At 37.5% G+C, this 12,083-nt stretch overlaps 1 protein-coding gene across 1 annotated transcript in view; it reads right to left on the bottom strand.

Annotated features, from left to right (window-relative positions):
• Positions 1-10,496, bottom strand: part of LOC121419879 — a 41,412-nt gene extending 30,916 nt beyond the window's left edge. Inside the window, exons 1-2 of the mRNA XM_041614343.1 lie at positions 10,427-10,496; positions 2,406-2,495 (exon numbers count right to left, since the gene is read on the bottom strand). Coding sequence (XP_041470277.1) covers positions 2,406-2,466 — 61 coding nt within the window. The 5' untranslated portion in view covers positions 2,467-2,495; positions 10,427-10,496. The remainder of the gene's footprint in view (positions 1-2,405; positions 2,496-10,426) is intronic.
• Between the last annotated feature and the right edge of the window lie 1,587 nt (positions 10,497-12,083).

Here is a 12,083-nt window from a genome sequence, read left to right as displayed (position 1 = left end):
TGAAACCACTTTTGAAGACTGAAAGGACCTCTTTGGAAGGGTTCAAGCAGCTGTAAATACTTCCTTTTCACTTTTTGTCTCTCACTATTTGTTGAACATCTGCCATGAAATTACATATTTGTACAGCCTTTGAGCAAAAAACAACATATTTCTAATTTTAACAAGTTCGGGAAGCTAACTTGATCAGTCTTAATCCAACTAGCCCCTAAAGTATTCAGGGATATCCTCTAAGCTTCCTCTAGGTCTTCACCATCCTGATCTAATCAAGGCTCAAAACCTCTTGCTCGACATCCGCCATCTCGACACTTTAGTCATTTCCAGTTTTGACATTGTGACTGACATTGTCTGGATTGCAGTATTCCACCCGAACTGTTAAAGAATGTCGTACATGACAAATGCTCTCTGTGGCATCCACATATCTCAGTGCTGCATTACTTACCCTGTGACCTGCATTGACAGCGAATGACATCAATCAGTTCAGGTGGTGTAGGGACACCTTGAGCAATGACAGGAACGGGGATTTCATCTCGGATCTCCCATCCAAAGTGAGCTACATCCCCTGGCCCATCGGGGCTGGTACTGATCTACAGCTATCAAAAGAGCTCGAAGCGCATGCAGCAACAAATTATTAGATGTTGGAGGTAGGGCCATTACTTCAAGATCCCTTTTCTTCTTGATAAAGAGGGAGAAGCGAGCTGACTCCATAGAAACATCTGGTTGATGGCCATATACATAGCAAGACAGAAGGGTTTTGCTGCTTCCATCAGATCTGTGAGATTGGTCCTTTCCAAGTATATTAGCCAAACCTTGACAATCCCTGGCAAGTGTAGTGTGTTGAGTGCACTTGTCTTGTCTTGGCAATATGGGTGATTTCGTGTCGCATCCACTGAGGCAAGAACATCAAGCAATTTCAAACATTTTGATCCCAGGTCAACACATATTGTATTGATATCCAGTACTTTACCATCTCACCATTCCATTTGTACCTTGCACTATGGCTCTGCCTGATTAACCCAATAGTCAACTCAAGCAGGACAAAATGTCTGTATCATCGCTATAAGCACCATTCACCTACTGACCACAGCTTGCTGCAATATATAGGAGATCAAGGTGATATCTACCTCATCATGAGTTAACACACCATCAGCAAGTGTCTCCAATGTTGTCGTATGCTACCCTAGACCATGGACCTACTACTAGGTCCATGCTTCGACTGAAGGTAGGCAAACTCGACACGCTTGCCAGCCATCGTTTGTTGTTCTTGCTTCTCGTGATATCTCTCGTAGGCAGGTTACTGGTGATGGAGAACTTATGGTCTATGATAACTTCACCAGCTCTTAGCATTCTTTCATAATCCTTGACAGAAATGTGATTGTACACGTCGAAAAGAGCATTCTTCTTTCTTCCATCTCTACGGTGACTGAAATGTCCTTGGAAGGTGAGGTGAGATCTAAGGAAGTGCCACCATGGGGAAATAATGGAAGTGTCGAGATGGAGAATATCAAGGGAGAGGTCTTTGAGCATTGTTTAGATCAGGATGGTAAAGACAACGAAGAAGAGGAGATCCCTGAATACCCTGAGGTTGAGTGGAAATCGAGTAAACTTCTCGAACTTGCTAAAACTTATTCGAGAGGAATATTACACACCACTAAAACATCTTATAATGAGCTGTTTTATATTAGTCTGGGATGAGTGGTCATAAGCTCAAGCTTTCCAGATGACATCTGGCAGCCATCTTGAATTAGACCTGTAGATGATCCTATATTGTAAAAGTTATAACATAAATGGATTCTACACACCCCAAAACCTCTAAAAAGAGGTATTGCTCATCATTCTGGGGCAAAGGGTTCAAAAGTTAATTTCTTAAAATGGCTTTGATCTTTGCGGCCATCTTGGATTTGACCTTAAGATGACCTTATATGTCAAAATTAATACTAGAATTGGATTCTTCACACCACAAAACCCCTAAAAAGAGGTATTACTCATCATTCTGGGGCAAGGGGTTCAAATTTAATTGTTCAAGATTGCGTCTGGCGGCGGCCATCTTGAATTTGACCTGAAGATGAACTATGGCAAAATTGATAATAGAAATGGATTCTCCACACCACAAAACCCCTGAAAAGAGGTACATGTATTCCTCATCATTTTCGTGCAAGAGGCTCAAAATTTAATTTTTGAAGTTGGTATCTGGCGGCCATTTTGGATTTATGCAAATTAGCAAAATTGCCCGAAGTTGCCGTTTGGGCAACCAAGCTGAATTTGTTGTTGGACCCCATAGGAACATGAATCAAGAAAAAAACTTCATCGGAAAAAACATTTCTAGGTCGGTGTACTGAGCCTATTGGACTGTCAAATCGACTAGTTGTTGATATACATAACATACACGCAAAAAATAGAGTACATACCTTCTGTTACTCTCTTTCTTCTTTCAAGAAACTTGATAAAAGCTCCTTGCATACCGCTCATTTTTAGAAAGAAATTGTCCGATTCTGGCTCTAGATAAATTAAAAAAAAATTTATACATGAGGACAAACACGAGTTGAAAAGAAAATCCCTATTCAAAATAACATTACAATGATTTGAAGTGCTGCTAATCAGGCGCCGAAGCATTCAAAGACTATCTTCTGACCCATGTACCCATTCACTATAAAACCTGGATGGAAATTTGAAAATGTAGAAAAACTCATGTTTTGACCGTTGGACCCACAGGAAAATGGCAAATTAATATGCACAATGTCATACTTAGTATGTTGAAACTGGATGGGCAAATAATCACCAAATTTTACAGATGTAGAGTTCATAACTTTATTTCATATCTGTTCTTCTTGTGAGCATAATTATGATATGCAAATTAGATAAATAAAAGTTAATTTGTACATAATGGGAAAAATTGCCTAATTAATATGCGAAAATTACATAACTTAAAACAGGAGGTGCAAATAAATAATCACACCAAATTTCACACAGATGTAGAGATTGTAACTTAATCTTATATCTGTTGTTTTTGTGAGCATAATTATAATATGCAACCGAGATGATAAAGAAATTTTGATTGTACATAACGAATGGGAAAAATTGCCTAATTAATATGCAAAAATGTAATAACTTGAGATTCAACTGGTTAATAACCTAAAAACTTGACACACATATTATGGAAATTGTTCTAGTCATTAATCATTTACTTTTCATCATTACTCTTGCAAAATATGCATATTAGACATGAATTAAATGGATGATATAAGGTGAAAATAATGATTTGAACAGATAAAGAAAAAATCAAATTAAAAAAAACACTGACAATTTTTATCAAATTCGGAAAAGAGGGCCGTTTCATAAAGCTATTCATATTAAAGCGACTTTAAGAACGACTGGTGATCCTTTCTTACCTTATGCGCTAAACAATCGCCAATGAACATTTTGGTATATACAATTTACCACAAGAAGGATCACCAGTCATTCTTCAAGTCGCTCTTAACAACCAGCCCTAGTTGATCAGGTAGTGCACATTCTCACTGACTGTCAAAGTGCTGTCATGGCCATGACCAGTTCTCTCCACTCTTCATCGTTCCCAGAGGTTGTGTCTCGCACTAATAAAAACATCACTCTTCTAAGAAGTAGAGGCACTACTGTCACAATCACATGGATCGCTGGACATGCAAATATCATGGGAAACGAACTTGCTGACCAACTAGCCAAGGATGCTGCTTTGGAAGCTGCAAGCTCATCATCATTAGCTTCCGCAATTACTCTGCACAAGGAAAGTGCAAAGACTTTCCGTAAGAATACTGAGAAGCTCTGGCAACGACGATGGGACAGATCTACAAAAGGAAGATGGACATACCAACTCCAGCCCACAGTTGCCAGGAAGAATGCACACAGCTCTCTTCCAAGATCCACAGAAGTGAAGTTGATGAGGATGCTCACAGGACATACCAAACTCAATGACAATATGCACAAAATTTTCCCTCACAACCACCCTTCACCTAATTGCAGTTGCAACAGAGACAGGGAAACTATAGAGCATGTCCTTCTCCACTGTCCACTCTATGAGTCCAGTAGACTGAAGATGATACAGACTATAGAGAAAGGATACAGCAAAACTAACACTCCATACCATCTCAGAGAGATCTCAGTGGTTACCCTCCTGGGTTTCAACCCTGCAATGACCAAGCAAATGCAATCTACTATTAGAGCATCGGTGGTAGCATTTGTCTCATCCACAAGAGCTAACATCTAGCCACCTAACTCGCCAACAAAACAATTACCTAGCAGTTTTTTCTACCTTTGAGTTCCTAACACCAAGTGTCTACCGAAGAGACTACTAGGGCGTGAAACAGGCCCTAAACGAACAACAACAACAACAACTCTTAACTTACAAACAGCTTTATGAAACACCTACCCAGAATAACAATTAAGGCATTTTAAAGATTTGCATTACTCTGGTGAAACAGTTCTAGGCATGTCTTTATGAATATTCAATGAGAAATCTGGTGTCATACCCCACTTGACCTTTTGCATTATCATATATTAAATAACATGTAGGTTTATTCAAATGTTTTCTGCCTAGAACTTACAAAATTGGACTGACAACTGATTTAGTGCAATACATTTAGGTATTCATTGCTGCAACTGTTTCATTACAAGGGATTCATATCATTCACACACATGTAAGAAAAAAAATGAAGCAAATTTGATTTCATGTAATAACATAAGAAACAGGAAAGTGGAGATGTGGCATCATCAGCCCACCTAATGAATATTCATGAAGACATGCCTAGAACTGTTTCACTGTTTCAAAGTCAATAACTTTGTTATTTGTTGTCCGATTTTGATTAAATTTTCAACAGACGCGTGCCTCGGGTAACGTTGGCGAAGATCAATAGGAAACAAGATGGCGGCGTTAACATCGGGCAAGTCTCTTCCGTCTTGTCATGATATTTTTCTCATTTTTTGTATGAATTTGTGTTTGAAAATAAAATCGATGGCGCAGAAATGTCAAAAATGAAGTTGCATCCCATGTACATTAGGGCTAGATCTTTTAGAAGGAAAGTAGAAATCTTGAGGGCGAAAGTTTCAGGTTTTGGCGGCCTACACGCACGTGAATGGATAGGGATACCTGGCTTCATTGAGAGTAAACTTACGTCAGTAAATGATTTTTACTCTCTTACAAATTACAAAGTAGGGTCTAGTCATATATTATTAATTATAACCTCGTTCGTAGGATCAGGCACTCCTAGTACCAATGAGGTCCAAACATTAACATGTATGGACCTCATAGGCGACATTACCCAAAAATATGGGTTAGACAATGCTGTTCTGATTTCCAACCCAAGACTTTGGTAAATGTACGCCTTAATACAAATTGGAGTTACGTGATATGACTTTCATTTGGTGGGGATACATTAAAAGTATTAATTAAGTAGTTCAAATTAAAATATATTATCATTAAACTTACATTTCAGGCCCTTTTTGTTGATTTTCGGTGAGCGTTCCACACAGCTGCGACGAGTGATCAACTCCGAAGTGATACGCGAACTGGTCAGCTGATCGGTCAGGTGATCGGTAGATTATCTTTTTGTCAGACGTTCATAATTTATGTAAAGCGTATCAATCTTCAGTATCTTGATTCCAAAGTATCAGTATTGCAGATAAATGTCATTATTGATTGGAATCAGTGGCGGATCGGGGGGGGGGGGGGTGGGGGTGGGGGTGAGCATTTCTGCCCGATCCCCCTATTGAGATTTGTAGTAAATATTTTGGAATTAAATACGTTGTTCATATTAGTTATGCGACCCCTCCCTTATGATGATCACAGCATTATTTGTAATGGGGATATTTCGTTCATAATTATTCTTGTCTCTTCTTTCTCCTTTTTAGCCTTTTTTTGCTTGTTAAAACATTTTTTCCTTTTTTTTTTTTTGGGGGGGGGGCTCGCCAAATTTTACGTGGGTCAAAATTACCTTCATTTTTTTAGTGACAATCTTTTTTTCATTTGTCCAGTTCTACGCGAGACAAAATTACCTTCGATCATTATCATAGTTAAAAACTTTTTTTTATTTTTTATTTATTTATTTATTTTTTTTTTGGGGGGGGGGAGGTTGCCAAATATCACGCGAACGTTTGTCAGCTTTTACTGTTTTATTCGACTTATAATCAAATATTAAATGGGGCTTACCACAGTTTTTTTTTAAGTCAATTCATAAGAATATTCCTCCTCGGGATTTGAGCTTTCTTTCATGAAATATCATTTTTTTTCATGATTACCAAAAATACTTAAAATTTTTTATCGGTGTATGCCTTTAAAGCTTTAGCTCATGCGTTGCGCCTGCCATATTTTAATGCTGATCAACTTTATGCTTTTAATGAATTCCTAAAAACAATAAATTCTCAGATCATCAATTTTGTCGCAATCGAATAATTCGATTGCGTCTCTCTATCAGTTTTGAATATTCATAAAAAATATCAGCTCGTGCTTTTTGCTCATAATATTTTGATTAGTAAATTCTTCTCTTATATAATCGAGTCGGATAGATAGATAACTAGAGAGAGAGAGTTGGGGGGGGGGGGGTCCCTCAGCTACTTGTCCTCGCTTATTTGTTATTATTTGTTATTATGCTCATGTTGTGAGAGCTTTGTGTTTTCACTTTTTTTTCTTTTTCAACCTTTTTATTGTCTCGGAGCTTCCCTCTATTTCTTTACACTATAATGTAGTCCTGTTTCAATCATTGGCGGCGGAAGCCCCAAATTTTAGGAGGGGACAACCTAAAAAATTTTGACAAGCAAAAAAAAGGCTCTCAACCCAAACATTTTAGGGGGGACGTAGGAAAATAAATTGACAAGCAAAAAAAAAAAGGTCAACAACAAATTTAGGGGGGAACGTCCCCGCTTCCGCCGCCTATGGTTTCAATTCTTTTTTTGTTCTCATTTCAATGAAAACATCATTATTAAACTGACGTACATGTAGAAGACTTTATTACGAAATTTTGACATTGTTTTGTTTCATTTGTTTGGCTTTCTTTTTTTCTTCTCCTCATCTTCTTTTTCTTCTTACTTTTTCCCTTTCCTTATTTTCTCTTCAGTATTTCATTCAGGTATCCGCCAATTTATACAACACCAAGCATATAGAGGCGGATAATCAGTGAGGGAGCATGACGGTGTGCCGCTCTAAAAAAAGGAGGAATATTGGAAGAAAAAAAAAGAAGAAGGGATGGGGAAAAAATAAAGAAAAAAAAAAGATGATGATGGCAATGACGATGATGAAAATTATCTTGGTGATGATGATGGTTGTGGTGACGGTTGTGGTGATGATGATGGTGATGCTAATGATAGTGGTGATGATGATGATGACGAGATGTAATTTTGTTATTTTGTCTTTGAAAAAATTAAGTAGTGCAAAGTTGAATTCATTTAAAGTTTATTATGAAAATAGCAGAAAAAAAATTGGTATGCGTTCGAGGAAAATCCATCCCCCACCAATCTTTTTCAAAGGTAAGATTTTTTTTTGCCCGGGGGGCCACTTCCATTCACGAGTGGATACCATGCGCGACCATGGGGTCTCGAAAAGCACCCTAAACACGTAATTTCCATATTCTGAAAATGCACCCCTTAACAAGTATTGGCGTGTGAAACCCTACCCTTAACAAGTATTGGAAACAAAACGATACTCTTGGCAAATATTCCCTGAAATGAACCCCTAAACAAGTCATTATGAAAGATTTCTGCCTAAATGAGACAGAAAATCGTGTACAACTCTTGAACGCACACACAGGTCACGGAGTGACCCTGAGTGCAAACAGCTGACTGTGTTACAACGTAGGGGTGATACATTTCACAATAGGGGTGATCAAACTCACTGGAGGGACTTTAATTCACTTATAACAAAGAAATGTGTACTACAGTACTCCTGTTGAATGCTCTGATGAAAATTATATGAGTTTCACATTCATTTGAACGGGAGGACAAGATTATTGTATATATCGAGTGCATTATGCATAAATCATATACCATTGCGACCCCTGCCCGGCCGATGGTTCAGGCATGACGATCCTGAGTGACGTCACCGATAGAGACCTCAAATGCCAGGAGAGCCTATTCGACAACTAACTTCATCTAAAATACACGTATTGAAGATAACATCCAATGGGGAAATGGCTTTCATTTTCATGAAATATACATTCCGTTCCTCAATAAATCTTCAACCCCGTCGTTAACTGCCCATTCATTCTCGAGCAATGGGGGAATGAATACAGAGTGTCTCAAAGTTTGTGTGAAAAAAGGTGCATTTTCCATAGAACTTCTGCCAAAAAGCAATGCGTAAGGGAAAGATTAGCCCCAAAACACGAATAGATGAGTTAATCAAATGGAATGAATCATGAAAATCAGTGAAATATAATTTCTCCTGTACTCATTACTGAATACCCCGACTTGATACGATTAATTTTTCCCCCTCTCCATCAACTTTTAAGAAAAAGGGTGCATATTTTCATAAAAATATCATGTGTTATATCGACGGACGCCCGTGCGTACGAGCAGGAGGAAGCCAAATGTCTCGTATTTTTCATAATGACAGGAATGTTTTATTGTTACGGGTCCTTCGGTCGTCGGCTTTACCTTATTTGGTTTAGTACGACCCCACCTTCTACACCTCGCGCAAATCGGACTCTAAACACGAAGTGTTGGAGCAAAAAGGACATCCTTTATAAAACATTTTGATTTTGTTTTATCATCCCCGCAAATTAGACCCTAAACACGACGGTTTTCCTAGCGAATTAATAGATACCCTCTTTTCGTTATTTTTGTGTTTTTGACACCCTTATCACGTTACGTAGGTAACGTGCCCTATCGTGAAAAGGACATCCTTTTTACGTTTTTTTTTGGTCGCGCATGGTATCCACTCGTCAATGTAAGTGCCCCCCCGGCCCCCCGGGTTTTTTGTGACGGCGTAGGCCTTTGCAAGCAGCTATTATTATGGTAAAAAAGTAAATGAAATGTCAAGAAATACATGATAATGATTTTTATGGTACATTTTAGTAGGCCTATATCAATTCATACTTGTTATCAAAAAGAAAAAAGTGGGTCGTTACGGACCATTAAAAATGGGAAATTTGGGCATTTTATATTTAGGATAGAGCAACTGCTCGTTATAGACGTCACAATAAATCAAGCATTCTAAATTCATCAACTCCATTTTTTGTCAAATAACACCTTCATCGATATTTTGAAATGATTTTTCTCATATTTTCATCATCTTTTTATCAGGGTGAAATTCCCCTTTAATTTACAAAACAGATTCGCAAACAATATCAAGAGTAGTGGGAGGCAAGGGTGGAAATCTAAGGTAGGGGACCAGGGGCTGGAAAACAGGCAAAAAAAAAACAAAAACAAACTAACAAAAAAAAAACAAAAAGGAAGGTTTATCACCCCCAAAAGAAGGTCGTCTCGTCCAAAATACATGTTTTACTTCGATTTAAATGATGTAGGCCTATTTCTTTCCATCATATATAAAAGAACAAAAATAGTAGGGGGACATTTGATAATGTGCCCCTACTATTTTGGGTTAGGGGGAAGTGTCCCCCTGGGATTTGCGCCCATGTGGGTGGGGGGTGCTGCACCTCCTTTCGGAATCATTATGGAACAGTGTGAATAGTCGCTGTGATTTCGATCTCATACCTATAAAAAAAATAGAACAAAAGAACGCCTTGACCACAGGCCAAAATGCCTAACAATTTTTCCGCGGCATTAACAACTCTCGTAAGGGGCGCTCCATTTATAAATAGAGTTGCATGTGTAGCTGTCTATGGCAACAGAATCCATCGCAGAATTGAAGCCAGAAGCGTGGGAATTTGGCAGAAAATTCAAGAAAAGAACCGGTGAGTACCGATTTAAGAGTAATTATATATTCATTAACATTTATTGAATCATAAGAATAAAGATTTTTTACGGAAAGAAAGCTTAGTTCTAAGCTAGGGCTGCCCAAATGCGCGTGAGTGGAGTCTCAGTTTCTTAACACGGGTAAGTATTGCGGTGTCGCCTAGAGTGGGATCAGGATGAGCAATGAGTGGGTCTAGTTTAATCTGGTCTATGAATTACTAGATCTATAATTTATAGTAATTAATTTACCAGATCAAACTATAGCATTATATAGTATGTAAAGATCACAGTATAAAAAAATCATTTACAAAATGAAAGATCGGTGTGCAAAGACAGAGTCATAAGAGATTTCAAAACACTTCATTTCCAACACGAAAACGGGTACATGGGACTGGGAGTGTGTGTTGATATGCCCTCATTCAATCGGCCTCGATCTTTCAGGAATCAGGGCCAAGAATTAAAGAATGAACTGATAATTTACATTTGGGGCATATGCGAGAAGATTTCCTCTTACTACTCTAGGACAAGGTATATCTACTTAGTTAGATCTACTTACTACAACAGTGTTTTCGTGTCCTTTCCTTTCCCTCGCGAAATTTTGTAAATAAATCAAATGGCCAAGGTTTGAACATAGAGGGCGTACGACTCATCGTAGAAAAGCTAAACCTGAGGTGTCGTGGCCGAGTGGTCTGAGGCGCCTGGCTATACATGGAAAATCCGGGGTTCGATCCCCGGCCGCGGCATTTATGCCCTTTTATTCTGATTTCAAATAAATGGAAATTATATATGTATTATTGGTAACTAGGTGTGCACTTCTTGAGAAGTGCACACCTAGTTAGAAGTTAGATGAGAAGTTTGTTTAAAAAAAAAGTCTAGATAGATGTTGTGCAACTCAAGTTTGAGGGATGTGTTACTGAAGTATTGTAACTGGTCATTAAAAAGCTCTATTATTCCTCTATTAAAATGATTTGTCATTTGTTGTGATTATTTAATCATGAAATGTGCAATTACCCTCAATAAAAGGCAATGTCAGAAGTGAAATGTTGCAAAAATGCATCGTTTCTAGTTCTGCCCAGGGGCAAAGTATTTTGGGTTGTTTTCATTTGTTTTGTGTTGTTGAAGAGATGTGTATCAATTGTTTGGCATGATTTAGTGTTTGCTTGAAGTGAAAGCTAGATTTCATAAATTTAAAATGTTCAACAACAGTGAAACCATCATTATCATCTTCGTAAATAAATTGAACATCTCTAAAGGGATGGTCCGGGCTGAAAGTATTCATAGCTTAAAGATCAAGTCCACCCCAGGAAAATACTGACTTCAATAAATCAAACTAGCATAGTGCTGAAAATCTCATTAAAATCGAATGTAAAATAAGAAAGTTATAACATTTAAAAAGTTTCGCTTATTTTTCACAAAACAGTCATTGCAAAACTAGGTGACTCAGTTGATGATGTCTATATAACTCACTAATTCTCTTGTTTTTTATAGTGAATTATAAAATATTTCATTTTTTATAGATTTGACAATAAGGACCAAAACAATGCTAATTCCACATGTTCAAGGAGGAATTAATCGTTGTATCACTTAATTGACAATGAGGAGAAAATCGGAGAATATTTCATATAATAAAATACAAGAGAAATAGTGACCGGATGACGTCATAGTCTCATTTGCATGCCAGCCAGGATGTACATACAACTGTTTTGTGAAATTAAGCAAAAATTTAAAATGTCATAACTTTCTTGTTTTACATCCGATTTTGATGAAATTTTCAGTGTTATGCTTGTTGAATTTTTCTTTTTTTATTTAAATAAACTTAATGTTGGGGTGGACTTGTCCTTTAATAAATAGAGTAGAATCCACTGAGCAAAATGCTTAAAATTTCATCAAAATCGGATAACAAATAACAAAGTTATTGAATTTTAAAGGTTAGCAATATTTTGTGAAAAGAGTCAGGTGGGCTGATGATGTCACATCCCCACTTTGTTCGTTTGTATTTTCTTATATGAAATTAGGTTTATTCAATTTTTTTTCCTCCAAGAACTAGAAAAAATGGATTGACAACTGATTTAGTGCATTAGATATTTATTGCTGCAACTTATTTCATTATAAGGGAGACATATTATTCACACAAATATGCAGTGGCGTAGCTAGGATTTTTTCCTGGGGGGCACTGGGGGTCCTTGCTTTTTTCAGGGGGGCACCATTTTTTC

Source organism: Lytechinus variegatus, chromosome 8, assembly GCF_018143015.1.
Source record: "Lytechinus variegatus isolate NC3 chromosome 8, Lvar_3.0, whole genome shotgun sequence".
Classification (NCBI taxonomy): Eukaryota; Metazoa; Echinodermata; class Echinoidea; order Temnopleuroida; family Toxopneustidae; genus Lytechinus; species Lytechinus variegatus.
Note: the sequence above shows the minus strand (reverse complement) of the source record. Positions and strands in the feature narration are given on the sequence as shown.